At 35.1% G+C, this 16,379-nt stretch overlaps 2 protein-coding genes across 2 annotated transcripts; one reads left to right on the top strand and one right to left on the bottom strand.

Moving 5' to 3' along the window:
* Positions 1–1,482: 1,482 nt before the first annotated feature.
* Positions 1,483–2,238, bottom strand: LOC133675383 (uncharacterized; the record flags this gene model as incomplete). Its single annotated transcript, XM_062096727.1, has 1 exon — positions 1,483–2,238. A coding segment is annotated over one exon (756 nt), but the record flags the coding sequence as incomplete, so codon positions are not given.
* Positions 2,239–8,416: 6,178 nt separating this feature from the next.
* On the top strand, positions 8,417–12,316 carry LOC133676344 (protein DETOXIFICATION 24-like). The gene is made up of 10 exons (XM_062098008.1): positions 8,417–8,553; positions 8,644–8,710; positions 9,012–9,264; positions 9,716–10,257; positions 10,577–10,663; positions 10,760–10,816; positions 10,931–11,169; positions 11,634–11,752; positions 11,930–12,016; positions 12,122–12,316. Exons 1-10 carry the CDS (start codon positions 8,421–8,423, stop codon positions 12,203–12,205), a joined length of 1,668 nt encoding a protein of 555 aa, XP_061953992.1. The 5' UTR covers positions 8,417–8,420; the 3' UTR covers positions 12,206–12,316.
* The last annotated feature ends 4,063 nt before the right edge of the window (positions 12,317–16,379 follow it).

The raw sequence follows: 16,379 nt of genomic DNA, 5'->3' as shown, positions 1-16,379 counted from the left end.
ATTGTTTCATCAAGCTCCATGAACTCGTTTTTGTCTTTACATATGTGGTTGCTGGCTCCATTGTCTAGATACCACATGTTCTCTTTGCCTTGCATTCTCTCATTATGCACTAGTAGTAGGGTGGCTTCATTCTTTTCTTCTGTCACAAGATTTGTATTCTCCTCAACCCTCTTGGTTGGACTCCAGCAATCCCTAGTATAATGACTTGTCTTTTGATAATTATAGCATTTAACCTTAGATTTGTCAAACCTGGATCTCAGATTACTGCTATTAGTGTAACTAGTCGATTGGTTTGCTTTATATGGTTGACCGATTGACTTGTTGAGGCTGCTTTAGCCTTCTCTTCCAAATCTGCCTCTTGCTTCTCTTCCTTTGCTTTGTCCATGTCCTCCACCCCCTTGAGAATTCCCAAAACCATATTATTTTGAAAAAAGTGCTTGTACATCCACATCCTTTTGAATCTTATTGACTCTTTTTTCATGAGCTTGTAATTTTCCCATGAGATCTTGTATTGAAAGAACATCTATATTTTGTGATTTCTCTATTGCGACCACCACATAATAGAACTTCTTTTGTAAAGAGCGTATGATCTTTTTTAGCACACGTGTCTCTTCCATCTTCTCTTCATATCTCTTCATTTGATTGTATATGACCAATACTCTTGCAAAATATTCTAAAATATTATCCGATTCAAGCATATGTAACTTTTCAAAGTCATCACATAACTTTTATAGATGTACCTTTTTCACATTGTCAGCTTATTGGTTTGATTCTTGCAAAACTTTTCATATTTACTTAGCAGTAGTTGTGTTGGCTACTATTTTAAAAGTGACATTAACTAGACATTGATGAATGATTGTTAGTGCTTATTGATCTTTCCTTCTTGTCTTTTGCACGACCTTCTTTTTGGCTGAAGTCAACATTACTCCATCTATAGGTTCCTCAAGGTCTGTTTCAACCATCTCCTATGCATCTTAGGAACCTAGCCGAGCTATTACTGGAATACATCAAGTTTTATAGTTATCTTTTGTCAGCTTAGGGTATTAAAGTGAGAAGTTTGGATTGACTATGTCAAATATTCAAACTTAAGTTTTGATATCACTTGTTGGAAGTAAGGCAGGTGTGATATAAGATCAACACAATAATGTAAGGTCAAGAACTTAAGAATAAGAAGAAGATTGAGAGAGATATAAACTTTTATTAAGTGTTTCTCTTTAAGTTTTCTTAACTATTCTTTTTCTTTTGTGCTTATAAATAATGTTGAATTGCAAGTCTTTTTATAGGCATAAAATCATAAACAATAGAGGAATTACACTAATATAAGAAAATTCTAATCTGAATAAAAATTATATTCTGCTAACTAAATTGATCGATCATTTTTTATTTTTTAAGAATCTAAAATTTAGTTTACTTTCAACATCTTGAACATCGACAAATAATATGTTGTGATGGTGACCTTCGTACGCTTTATGGCGGATATCATCACTGGACATTCAACATCCATGTTGAATTTGCAGAAGTACTTACAAGAGTAGGTGAAACCAAATTGTAACGATAACAAACTTTGCATTCTGGTCTAGGTTGGCGTTGAATCGGAGAGTATAAAGTTTGAGAATGGTGTGGATGGAATGGGTGATGTATTTTCTGAGGCAAATTAAAGCACGAGTTATGGAGGAAAAACTTGCATTTTTTGCTGCAGCTAACGTGTGTCTGACCTGAGCAGTGCTTCTGGCAAGCAGAGCAGAGAATTTCATCATCATGCTTTATCTGCGTAAGCTTCAAGGGATGCCCATGGCTGAAATGGTGAAACTGTTGCTGACCTCGGGATTCCATGAAGAGAGGATACAGTGCACAACTGATCTCGATCCTGAAATTGCAAGGCTCACGGAGGTAGGAGTAGAAATCATAAGAATTGCCACAGGCGTTGCAGTTGGACTCTTCCTTATCGATGCTCAAAGTAAGAAGACAAGGGTGATAAAAGTGCAGGAGTGTTGTTGGCAACTGAAACTCAGCGCATGATCGGTGCAGATAGAAGTTGCAGAGATCGCAGCCATATAGCGCGCCAGAGGTGGGTTCTCCACATATCCTGCAGGAAACACCATCACCATCACCATCACCATCACCATCACCATCATTATTATCCTGCCTTTTCTGAGTAGCTACTAATGGATGAAAGTTAGTTAAATGGTGAAGTAGATCTTGACCTTCAATTATGGCCAGTTTCTGAAAAGCACATTTTTAATCCAGATCGAAGTTGCAATTTTGACAGTGAAAAGAAAACCCAAAGTGTAGGTTGTGCCCTGGAAGAACTCCCCGCATGCTTCGCATCGAATCGGCACAAACGTCACCTCATTTTTCATCAATGGATGCTGGTGGATCAAGCCTCTATACTCCATCTCTGCTTCTCTCTCGAACACAACAACAAAGTTTTTCCTTCTCCGATTTCTTTATTTATTGGATCCAGTCTGAATGACCTGAGAAGGGATGGCTTCACTGCCTGTTTCCAATTTGTATTTACTTAGCATTGACCTTTCTCTTGATGGCAGAGTCCCAGGAGGTAACTTCTCACATCCAACTTGCAATTATAAATAAGAACAGAAAACACTACTTGCTAATATTATATAATTAACACAAACATTTCCCCTTTCTTGTCTACAAAAGACACTGAAATTTTCTAGAGTAGCTAACAAATCACTAAATTTCTTATATATTTTTTTTGAAATAAAATATCAGGGCAATTGACGTGTCATCTACTTTGTGCATAATCCGATAACCAAAGATATGTGGAAAAACATTGTACAAGTTTTTTTTGGGTGAAAACCTATTTTCAACTAATTTTTGACCAAAAATACTTAAAAAACCTCAAATACCTTAATAAATTTATTCATGACCTTAAAAAAACTAAAAAATAGCTCAAAAGACCAAAATCAACTTGAATTCAAAACATTTTTGTGGTCAAATCTGCCTTCTTAGACAAGAAAAAAAAAACACATAAGTGAAGCTCCCCTCGTAAAATGAAACCCATTTACACCAATTTCAACTTTTTTAGTGGCTAAAATTATCGTCAATGACCATTTTCTCTCTCTTCACCGGAACCCAGCAATTGATCCTCTATCCAATTTTTCTTTTAAAAAATACAATTGAATGCTAATTTGGGTTCAGAAATGATCAATTATACAAAGAAAAAGTTCAAGGATTAAATAAAAAATTTAGAAAAAAATCATTGCATCCATCCACAATGATTTATGAGAGGATGAACAATAATTTTAGCTACAATGTTTTCGCCACAAGTCTTAGTTTTTGTTAATTAATAATTAATAATTAATTCATAATTGGTAGCTAAAGCTTGATTGCTCTAATTATATTTGTATTCAATCCTTGACAGCTTAGAAATAAGGTACAATTCAACTATAATCTTAGCAGCTGGATACATGAAGATTGCAACCACTGCAGTATCTGTTTTCTCACTTTGGTAAGATTTGTTACAAAATTTGGAGTATTTTTTTTTGGCTTTGTACATTACAAAATCAACTGTTAAAATAAGATGCTTTAATGTTAATTTCAATTGTTTCAGCCACAACATCGATCCTTTCATGAGAATTCATGCTTATCGATCGCTGGCTTTCTTGGCGCTGTATGGTACACTTAACCTTGCATTGCTAGATGTTGAGGATGATTCGGTCTCCTTGAGCAGCATTGAGTGGAGTATATCATTGGAGGATTACTTGCAAGGCAGGTGGAGCCGCTCATCAAGCTTAGACTAACCAACACCATTACTGGCAGGTGAAATAAAAGCACAACATTATTCACTCCCTGCAATTCTTTAATTTGTATATATATCCTTTTTTATTACACAACAAAAAGACAAAAAAAAAAAAAAAAGAGAAGAATAATATAGTCTTGTTTACTATTAATATAGTCTTGTTTACTATTAATGAATAATATTTACTTTTCATGAATAGTTTTTACTATGCAAAGCTTATTCATAACGAGTCTCAAACTCGGTTATACTATTTATGATCGTTTAGATTGAGCTCCACCCCTCCTCTCTTTCTCCTCCCTTTCTCTCTCATTCCTTAACTCGATATAGTCTTGTTTACTATTCATGAATAATGCTTACTATGCAAAACTCATAAAAAATAAGTATCAGGCTCGGTCATGCTATTTATAATCTTTCAGACTGAGCTCTACCCCTCCTCTCTTTCTTCTTCATTTCTCTCTCATCCCTTAGGTCGATATAATCTCATTTACTATTCATGAATAATGCTTACTATGCAAAATTCATTCAAAACAAGTTTCAGGCTCGGTCATACTATTTTTGGTCATTCAGACCGAATTCCACCCCTCCTCTCTTTCTCCTTCCTTTCTCTCTCATCCCTTAGCTCAGTATAGTCTTGTTTACTATTCATGAATAGTAATGAATAATATTTACTATTCATGAATAGTGTTTATTATGCAAAACTCATTTAGAACAAGTCTCGAGTCCCCAAACTTGGTTAGACTGAGCTCCACCTCCTTCTCTTTCTTTCTCATTCCTCTCTCTTCCCCATCCTTTTTCAGTATGAGAGAGAAATATATGATAAGGTTATTCATTATAAATGAATAGTACTTTTTCAACCTATTTGAGCTATAAGGTAGCTTCTTCTCCTTTCTCTCCCTTCCCTTTCTCTGTTTTGTTTTGCTTGGTCTGACCGAGCTATCCTGTATCACCTCGTTTTACTATTTATGAATAGTACAATTTGCATGGTACTATTCATGTATGGACTATTCATCATTATTCATACTATTCATGAATGATAAATTTTCTCGGACATTTCTCCATATATTTTTCTAGATATTTTAAATAAATTTTCTAAGTTATATATATATTCTTAGGTTTTGAGAAAGAGAAGAAGGTCTGAACACTTACCTTAACACTTTTCCATTATACAAAGAACACACATCTCTTCTCTATACACAAAAATACTATTTTTATCTTCTTAATTTTTTACTTGTTTATCACTTGGGAAAAAACTCAAATACTAACTTAAGCATCAGAGTATCCATCATTCCACGAGAGACTTGTTTTATAGGTATGACTCAGGTCCAGAACTAATCAACCCGGGAAAGTTAATATTTTTCTGTGAAGACTTTCCACAACTTCATCACTTTTGGTTTTCAACTTTCTTGTTCAATTAGGTTTGTGTTCTTCTTTGGGTTGCTTACAAATGGGTATGGCATGAGAAGTTGTTTATGGTGTGCCCTCCTCCTTCCCTTTAGTAGTCACTAGATCCTTATCATGCGTTACGCTGCAGGTTGGATCAATTTTTTTAACATACAAAAGAAGCATCCAGGGGCTGCTAGCATTTTTCTAGTAGAAAAAAACTTTTAATCCATGCGAAGATTGACTCGATGTGATCTAATTAACTTGATAGGTCCAAAGGCAAAACGTATGACTAGTAAAAATATAATTTGACTCACAAAAATTTAAGAAAACATCTTTTTTAAAACAAAATATTGAAACAATAACATGTTGGATCAATTTGTCAAATACACGACTCGAATCATGAGACCATGATAACCTCAAATAAATAATTCAAAACAAATCATGAAACTCAATTCCTAATCAACGCAGTACTGTTGAAGAATGAAAATGAAAAAAAAAGACTCGAGTTAACCTGCCAACCCCGTAACTTGGATTATGAGACCATGATAACCTTATAGAAAGTAAATAAAAAAATGACCTGAGTCAACCCAGGTTAACTTGTCAAACCGGCGACCTAGGTCATGAGATTGAGATAATTTTGTAAAATAAATCAAAATAAATTATGAAATCCAATTTCCAATAAATTTATTGTTGAAGGATGATTTTTTTTTAAATTCAATCTAAAAACAAGACTTAATAAAATGACTCGACCTGAGTTAACCAATAAAACACGTGACTCGAGTTATGAGACTTAGATAATTTTATAGAAAGCAAATAGAAACAAATCATGAAGTCTAATTCCTAATCAACTCATTGATGAAGAATGAAATTGAAAAAAAATACCAATTAAAAAAAACTAAAAGAACTGGAGTTAACTGGGTTAACCCTACAAACCCGCGACTTACGACTTGAGTCATGAGACCGAGATAACTTTATAGAAAGCAAACCGAAATAAATTAATCATGAAATCTAATTTTTAATCTACCTATTGTTGAATATGAAATTGAAAAAAAATCTCAATTAAAAAAGACAAAAAAAACTCATGTCAATCGGATTAATTCGCTAAACCCATAATACAGGTAATGAAACCAAACTAACCATATAAAAAATTATAAAGCTCAATCTCTTCCTATAAAACAAATATAATGATGAATTAAAAAACACATATATTAAAAAAAAACCTAAAGAAATAAAAACGCTTATAAGATGGTGCAGCAAAGTATGACCACTCTTAGTTTTTGGTTAACAAATGTAGTCCCCGACTTGTTGCGACGGCTCTTTCTTTTTGACCTCAAAGGTATTGATGATGATGATTCTATTGTAACCCTGAACGTGTACTGATAGAGAGTGAGTGAGTGAGCAGAATCATTGGATATGACTCGCAAAAACGCATGCTTATATATCCCAGCAATATGGAACTTCATGACACGAATGGTCATGTGCGATGGGTCCTTGAAAGTCCTTGGCATCCCTGATCACCAGTGCCATTAATCATTGACGCCTTGCCTCGGTTAGCTCTTTCCTTCACAGCATTAGATCCCCCCCCTTCTCCTCTCCCATCACCATCATTCAAAAAGCTAAAAGTGGAGTTCCAGTAATAGTCGAAGGCTCACAACCAAGTCCAAAACATCACATATGCACTTTCTGCTTCAACCGACACCATGTTTATGACATTAACACAACCAGAGGATTTGAAGGAATCCAGAGGGTGGGACACGTTGAAAAGATAAAAGATTTTACATCTGTATATGCTGCTGTCTGGGCTCTATCCCTGTCCCTAACCGTACTCACCTTTGAAAATAATATCCTTGTTCTCCCCCGCCCCCCTCCCACGCACACACAGAGAAGATCAGGCAGTCTAACAGGGCAGGAATAAGGGATGATTACGTTTCCTTTCTTAATTCCCAGCTTTCCAGTTCGTTTCTAAATTTCCCTGCTCGCTCTTCCTTTCTCCCCGGCTTTATTCCTACACGAGAAAGTCCCTCATTTTCTATCAGAAGCTCTTATAAAAATGGATGCAACACAATAAAGTCTCGATCACAAAACTACTTGTACGGGAATAACGTTTCCACAATTTCATCAAGAAGCCATTTTATATAATTACCATGCTCAAATTAATGGGAGTAGCTTACTGTATATTTCAAAGATACCGAGCAATATTGTGATTGTTTCTCACCACTAGAGAATAATGTCTTCATGATGCGTTGTCAGTGAACATATCTCAATAGAAAATATATAATAAAAAAGATCGACAATAAAACATAAAATTCAGGATGTATTATTCACTTTAAGGCTTAACTCTTTTAAATGTATCATACTCAATTATTTAATTAAATACCTGGAAGATAAAAAGAAAGAGAGAAAAGAAAAGAAAAAATAATAATAATAATACTGACAATCTAATGCTCATGATCTGTCGATTTTGAGGAGCCACCTGGGGTTTGACCCTCAGTTGTATTATGTTCATGAGCTGTTTCACTTTCTTTTTCTCCCGCGTTTACACACCGTACCAAACTACAGAGGAAGAGTAGTTCTTGGAGGCAGCAGTACCATCAATGCTGGCGAATTTTTTTATTTTTATATCATGGATACATTCTTGGATGTAATTCATGGATGAGTAATTACTTTCAATAACTAAACTACGGGAAGAAGTTTGTAAACTCGAGGTTCCAAGCCGACCGATTATATATTTACATGTAGTTTAAAAAATACAAATGATAGAATTCAAACAAAAAAACTATCATCCTTTTTTAATTGATTTATTATCAGTTGATTATTTCCAGGTGAGCTATTAGCTCACTTGTAATGCTGACGAAACCAATGCTTTCTTGGTCACGACAGCTAAAAGTTAAAGTTTCGATTAAATAGCGTTTCCACGAGACTGATTTTGACTATCATCCAAGCACAAATACCTTCATTTAAAAGAATATTTTTGATATCAAAGTCCGAATGAAAGTTAAGGAATTTCGGGTCCCATGGAGGAACTGCGCTGGCTAGAGGAGGAGACCACGAAGGTCGTTCGGGCACACCATCAAAAGCGGAATCGGAGGGAAAGATAAAAAGATAACATGCATGACTGGCAGGTTGCTGCTTCACGAGGGATAAAGGTCTTATATGGGCCCATAATAATAACAATAAAACAAGGGAATCGATGGAAAGAATTACTAGGTCCACTTTCACAATAATGTAAAGAATTGGCAGCCGATTTAGTAATGCCCTTTACTAGACCAGCTTCATGCTCAAATCAACTCTCTCTCTCTCTCTCTCTCTCTCTCTCTCTCTCTCTGTATCTCCCAAGACCAGCCTCTCTCCTTTTCTCTATCGCTCTCGGAAGACCAGCCAGTCTAATTTCAAGGCAGAAAAAAAAGGTGCGCTAAAGTTTCTTTTCTTCTCCAATATTTGTTTTTCCTTTCCTTTTTGTTCTTAATCACTTCCTTACTCTTTTGATCTGGTGGCAGTCCAAGATTATATGTCGATATTAAACAAAGAAAAGCTTTGCTCAGGAATGAACAAGAAGGAGAAATGGTATAAAACATTGCATCAACTAAGGTTTAATATATAGTAATATCTTTCAATTTTCAGAACTATATATATATAAACTTGTTCCACTTTAATTATTAAACACATATGGTATTATTAATTTAATAATATACTTTTACGGAAACTTGTTCCATATTTTGTGAAAATCTTGAATTGAAGCTGAAAACAAATACACACACAGAAAGAAAAACTGATAAATTGCAGATCAAATACTAGTTCATGTTCCCTCCTTGTTGAGTCAATTAACAACAAGCATTTGATGTCAATTATCTCTCTCTTTCTATAGTATTATCATGGACAACTCAATACAAGAGAGTCTTCTTGTACCGGAAGAACTGAGCAATGTTGATCTGAAGACAAGAATTTGGACGGAATCTAAGATGATATGGAAGATTGCATTTCCTGCCATGGTGGCTAGAGTAACTTCATTTGGAATGATTGTGGTGACCCAAGCATTTCTAGGACACATTGGCAAGTTAGAGCTTGCTGCATACGCTCTCCTACAAAGTTTCATAGTGCGATTTATAAATGGCATATTGGTAGGTTCTTTCTCTCTGCATGCATGCCTCTTTTACTGTTTTGAGCTATACGGAATAATTGAAAACAATTAAAAATAATATATCACCACTAGAAATTTGCTAAACACTCAAGAAGTATTAGGTCAACAAGGTGGCGTGTAGGTTACATATGAGGAAGCCGTGGCCCCGAATTTTTTTAAAAAAATCTACTATAGTCTCTAAATTCTAGGCTCATTTTCATATGTGTTCCTTAAAATTTATGACTAGGCCCTCCAAAATTCGTAAATTTTTAATAATATTCTTGAAGCCTAATTGATAATTCTAACTCCCAAAAAAATCGTCAAGCCTAACAATAATTCTGATCCCACCAACATTTTAGTACAATATGATCAATTTATCTATATGTGTGTAATAAAATCATGAATGTATGAGAGTTTTTTTTTCCTGATAACTTCATTTTTTCTTTTCAAAGATTGGCATGTCTAGTGCAACCGAAACTTTGTGTGGACAAGCATTTGGAGCAAGACACGACCACATGATGGGAATTTACTTGCAACGATCATGGATTGTTGATGGTGTATCTGCAACAATCTTGCTCCCTCTCGTCACTTTCGCAGCTCCTCTTTTCAGACTACTTGGCCAAGAGGAGGATGTAGCAATAGCAGCGGGAAACATGTCTCCATGGTTCATTCCCTACGTCTATTATCTTGTGTTTAGCTTGACCATTCAAATGTACTTACAAGCTCAACTAAAAAACAAAGTTGTCGGATGGTTTTCGGCTATTTCCTTTGTTCTTCATATCCTTCTGTCCTGGATATTTGTGAATAAACTTGAGTTAGGAACTGCTGGGGCCATGGGTGCATTGACCATATCTACTTGGTCTTTGGTTATTGGATTGTTAGTGTACATCTTCGGAGGCTGGTGTCCAAATACGTGGAAGGGATTTACAAAAGCTGCCTTTGCTGATATCCTGCCTGTAGTAAGGCTCTCCATATCATCCGGTTTCATGATTTGGTGATTTCTAAATTTCACTAACATCTCAATTTCATTTCTTGTAATTTATGATAAATTACTATAACCTCTTAAGGTATTGTGAAATTATTAGATCATCTAATTTATTTTTTTAATTTCACACAAACTCCCTTCTCATTTTTTTAAAAATATTGTAAGAATTCTCTTTTGTATCCATAATACCTTTACAATTAATGTTATTATTAAATATCATAAGTTTATACTAGGGAATTTTTGAGGTTATTGTAATTTATCTTTGCATTCATAATTGGCAGCTAATGCTTGATTTGCTCTAATAATGTTTACATTCAATCCTTGACAGCTTAGAAATATGGTACAATTCAATTATAATCTTAGCAGCTGGATACGTGAAGAATGCAACCACAGCCATATCTGCTTTCTCACTTTGGTAAGATTTGTTATGAAAATTGGAGTATGCTGGTTTTGCCTTGTACACTGAAATATTCAAAAGAAGATGCTTTGATGTTAATTTCAATTGTTTCAGCCAGAACATCCTTACATGGGAATTCATGCTTAGCTTTGGCTTTCTTGGCGCTGCATGGTACTCCTAAGCTAACATACGATTTCCACTCTCTCTCTCTCTCTCTATGCCTGAATTTATGGAGCCACATATAAATCCATCACTTGACCAAATTTGTGTAATAATTTTGTACAGCGTGAGGGTAGCAAATGAGTTGGGGAGGGGAAACCCTAAAGCTGCAAAATTTTCTGTCGAGATTATCCTCAGTACATCCATAATTATTGGAGTTCTGATTTGGGTTCTGTGTTTAATCTTTGGTAAAGAAATTTCGCGCTTTCTTACAAGTGATGAAGAAGTTGCAGAAACTGTGTCAAGCCTTGCTGTGTTGCTTGCTTTCTCCATCTTACTTAATAGTGTTCAACCTGTACTCACAGGCAAGTTTTTCTTTCTTATTTTATTCTATGATAAACTAAAATGGTGTGTCAAATCAAAGCTGAATTAGAAAAAGAAAGGGAGCATGAGAGGGGATCAACATATGAAGTTTGATTGATGCTAAGTGCAGTACACTCATCCAGAGGGCCAATACATCTTTGGGACGTCCTTTCGTGGATGTGAACCACATATGGTCCAGACGAGTGTAGGCACTTAAGTGGTCGTGGTGGCACTTGGCATATAAGGTTGTGAAACAATTCTCATGAGATTCATGATAAAATTGTGATTCCATGAAAAGTAAATCATGAGAAAACTCCATTAAGACTCTGAACCTTATCAAGGAATTATTTTGACCTGACAAGTTAGTTAATCGGTGAAATGGGACTTCGAAAACGATTTTATAGGCTCTAACAATTGCGATTTCTTTATATCCTTTTGTTTTGTTTTGTTTTTCCCCCACTTCTAGGTGTGGCTGTTGGAGCTGGTGTGCAAAGTGTGGTTGCATTTGTGAACTTGGGTAGCTATTACATAATTGGGCTACCTGCCGGGATTCTACTCGGATATGTGGTTCATCTGGAAGTTCAAGTAAGTATGACTTATACCCAATATCAAGCGCATTAGACGTCTCTGTTTATTTTTTCATACCCTCTCCCTGCCTTCGACTGGAAACCACTGTTTTATTAACACTGATTCATAACGTTTGCTACCACATTCTATACAAAGTTTGATTCGAAGTTACTGAGTAAAGGTTGCTACGTACAGGGTTTATGGATGGGATTATTGAGTGGAGTTGTAGTGCAAACGCTTATACTCTCCTACATCATTTGGAGGACTGATTGGGATGAGCAGGTTTGTTAATAAAAAGTGAACCTTCCCTGCAATATTTATAGAATTTAAACTACTATATTAGACGCTGGTTTGTCTATATATATATATAATTACCCTTTCTTGCAGGTGAACAAGGCATCTGAAAGTCTTAGACGCTGGTTTTTAAAATCGGAGAAAGATTCCATTGAGAGCTCCGCTCCTGCAGCTTGAGACGTTTTTGTGCAGATCTATTGTAAACGTTGGGACACCGCAATAATTTGATGGAACACTTTAAATAGTTCCTATTGTTGTTTCCTTCTTTACTATAATGATATTGTTTCTATAAAATATAAAACATGTATATAAATCAACAAATAAAAAAAAATCAACTTATAGTACTTTGTTAACAAAAAAATAGAGTTTTAACATCCACAATTAATTTTTCATTTACACCATAACACAAATTACCATATTAATTTGAAGATTTTTGAGTTCAATAAACCAAAGATACGGTATATATAATTGTTAACGATTACACAGGCATGCCAGCGAGCAATTTTAAAAAATGTCACTACATTATACCCTTTGCAATTTTAAAAATTTCTATAAACACTTCACCAGTGACCAGACAAATTAAGGAAAAGACAGACACCCGCTCTTCAACTTACCAACGATGATTACTTGTAAAAGTATTCAACAAATGTAAATTAATATATATATATAAAGAAGATTGAAGTAGGTCCCATTTGGACTATTCTTCCTCATTATAACTAGACTCTACTTGTTGTTGAAGGCTATAGATTCTGATTTCCCCCTTCAAATATGTTAAGATTAACAAAAGGACTCCTTAGATGGACTAATCTTTAAAAACCTAAACCTAAATTGGTTGTCACGGGATCTCCTCCTAAAAACAATAGTTTCAAATGAAATGTGGATGGATCTTCGTTGGGAAAGCCTGAACCTTATGTATAGGTGGTGTTTTGTGAAACCATTATCAAATTATTCTTGGTATCTTCTCAATATCAACTGGTATTATAGACCATGAAGCCAAGCTTCGAGATATGGTCAAAGCTATTGAAATCTCAGCCTCTAACCCTCTTTTACATCACAAACATATTATTATTGAATCAGACTCTTCTAATGTTATTAGTTGGATGAATAATCCATAAGATTTTCCCATCTAAAGAGATTTGATCTAGATTTTCATATACCTACTCAAAATTTAATGAATATATTTGTCTTCTATATATTATAGGAAATTATATAATTAGAAAGTATTGATAGGCTTAATCTTGTGTTGCATTTTATACATTAACCTATCATACATGTGGCCCAAGTCATCATGAGATTGTGATAACTCAATAGAAAATAAATTAAAAAAACCATAAAGCCAACTTTTTTTTAAAAAAAAACTAATGTCGAACAGTTGAAGAGAAATAATAGGCATAACCTATTACTTAGGCAGCCTTTCATATTTATATATGTAGGGCAATATACAATAGTTAAGGTAGAGATTACAACACTAGAGTAGTCCTATATATATATATATATATATATATATATATATATATATATAGACACACACATTCTGTAATATGCCCCCTTAAGCTGAGGGTGAAGGATCGATTTGAAGCTTGAACCAAAAAGTAGTAAAAGAAACAGTAGGAAACGACTTAGTAAAGACATCTGCAAGTTGATCCCGAGAAGAGATAAAATAAATCTTAATCTCTTTCTTGGCAACTATGTCTCATATAAAATGATGATCAACCTCAATATGTTTAGTACGAGCATGAATGATAAGATTCATAGACAAATAGGTAACATTAAGATTATCACACCGAATGGTAGGAGCAGAAGTAGAAGTAATATGTAGATTTGACAATAAATATTGAAGCCAGATAACCTCGGCAGTGCTGTTTTCTAAGGCTTTATACTCAGCCTCGATGGAGGAGCTGGCAACTATGTGTTACTTGCTTGATTTCCATAAAATCGGTGTATGACCAAGAAAACAAGGTAATCACCTGTAGACTTGAGATCATCAATACTACCTATCCAATCTGCATTTGTAAAGCCATGTAAAACAAAGGAGGAATTGTGAGTGATATGTAAGCCATAGGATACCATACCCTGAAGATAACGTAGAATGCGTTTAACGACAACCCAATAAGAATCTATAGGAGCATGCATAAACTGACAGACTCTGTTAACAACAAAAAGATGTCTGATTTTGTAAAAGTGAGATATTAAAAAGCACTAACGATTTGACAAAAACATGTAGGATCAAAAAACAAAGAATCAGACAGCACTGTAACTTTGAAGGTAGAAATAGGAGTATCAACAGGTTTGCAAGAGATCATACCAGCCCGAGTAAGGATGTCGAGAAAACAAAAAATCACTCAAACGAGTGTACCACGCCCACGAAGCTTGCTTCAAACCATATAATGACTTATACAAATGGCACACATGAGAATGAAGGGTAGAGTTAACAAAACCTGGAAGTTGTTTCATGTAGACCTTTTCGGCAAGGACTCTATTAAGGAAGACATTATGTATTTGGAGTTTGTGAATCTTCCAACCATGCAAAACCGCAATGGACAAAACCAACCTGACAATTGCCTGCTTAATTAATGACAAGACTAAAGTTCTTAGAATAATCAATGCCTTCTTATTGAGTAAAACCTTTAGCAACTAATCATGCCTTATACCGCTCAATGTTGCCATCTGTATAATGCTTTATCCTGTACACCCAATGACTACCAACAACATTCATTAAATGATGAAAAGGAACCAAAGACCAACTGTTGTTGGAGCACAATGCCTGGATTTCATCTTGCATAACACCATGCCAAGCGTCATACTTGTCAGCATCAAAGAATGCAATTCTTTCATAGATGGGAGGAGAGAGTACCCGATAAATAGGTGCAACAACCATGGCTATAGACGTCGTCAGATGTGCTATTTTGGACAGTCGTAGATGAAGGACCATGTGATGCTGACGAGCAGTAGGACGAGATGGAGGAGAACTTGAACCTATAAGCTGTTGGAGAGGATAATAGAAGAGATCAACAATTAAATTCAGGTCTGCTGAAGAACCAGACCGAGATGTGGAGCTCGCGGGAGAAGAACCTTGTGAGACTACAACAGAACTAGGAGTCTTTACAATAGCAGACCTGAAAAAATACAACTCTAAAGGAGAAGAACCTGTACTTAAAGAATGATCATTGGAGAAACAAATAGATGGTGAGATAAGGGCAGGGCTAAGGTGTTGTTGGATGGTGGCAGACATGGTGGGGCGGTGGGTTGTTTGGTTGGATGGTCTGCTGGTATGGTGGACCGACGGTACAGTGAAGGAGAAAATTGGTGAAGTAATCAAGTTTGGCAAGTGAGTAGGATGTATGGGATGGGAGGAGGTGTTAGGGTGTTATGCTATTTATTCAGATTTTACAAAAGGAAACACATCTTCATGAAACCGAATATTACAAAAGACATAAACACGTTGAGAAGCTAAATTAAGACAATGATAACCAAGATGAGAGGAGCTATAACCTAAGAACACATATGGAGATGAACAAAAATCCAGTTTATGGGCATGATATGGATGTAAAAAGAAAAACAAATGATACCTAAAAGCATGCAGAAAATCATAATCAGGAGTACGATGAAACAAACACTCAAATGGAGATTGATTTTGGAGGACAAGAGTAGGCATGCAATTGATAAGATATACTGATGATTCAAACGTATAATTCCAAAACCATCATGGGGCACTACATTGTCCTAAAAGGGTAAAGTCAGTTTCGATAATATACCGATGACGACATTTAACAGTGCTATTTTGCTCATGTGTATGAGGAAAAATTAACCGGTGATGATTATCAATAGTCTGAAAGAAAATGTTTAACTTATGATATTCATCACCCCAATCAGTTTGAACAGATTTAATTTTTCATGAAAATTGACGCTCAACAAGAACTTGAAAATGATGAAAGGTAGAAAACACATCAGATTTCACAACAAGAGGATAATACCATTTATGTTTTGTATGTGCATTGATGAAAATAAAAAAAGTAACAAAAAGCATTAGAGGAAAACATAGAAGTGGAGCCCTAAACATCATTAAAGATTAAATAAAGTGGAGTAGTAGTTTTGTGACCCGTGGGTCTCTACGACAGACGTGACGACTTGCCTAGCGGACAAGCTTGACATTGAACAAGATAACGTCTAGAAGTACAAGCTATTTTATTTTTTGAAGCTAAAAAATTAAAAACATGGGAAGTAGGATGATCCAATTGACGATGCTACAAATTAGAAGTTGTAGAAATACAAAGAGACTAGTAAGCCTGAGGGATTGACGTGGCAAAAGACTCAGATAGAATATAGAGACTATCATTACTCTGACAAAAAA

Source organism: Populus nigra, chromosome 16 (assembly GCF_951802175.1).
Source record: "Populus nigra chromosome 16, ddPopNigr1.1, whole genome shotgun sequence".
NCBI lineage: Eukaryota > Viridiplantae > Streptophyta > Magnoliopsida > Malpighiales > Salicaceae > Populus > Populus nigra.
Note: the sequence above shows the minus strand (reverse complement) of the source record. Positions and strands in the feature narration are given on the sequence as shown.

What these genes read in the sequence shown, in the direction of transcription:
- LOC133676344 (XM_062098008.1), top strand. Translation starts at nt 8,421, where the DNA reads ATGCTCAAATCAACTCTCTCTCTCTCTCTCTCTCTCTCTCTCTCTCTC. An exon ending in TTTCAAGGCAGAAAAAAAAG is followed by an intron (nt 8,554 to 8,643) that starts GTGCGCTAAAGT and finishes ATCTGGTGGCAG; the next exon opens with TCCAAGATTATATGTCGATA. An exon ending in TCATCCGGTTTCATGATTTG is followed by an intron (nt 10,258 to 10,576) that starts GTGATTTCTAAA and finishes AATCCTTGACAG; the next exon opens with CTTAGAAATATGGTACAATT.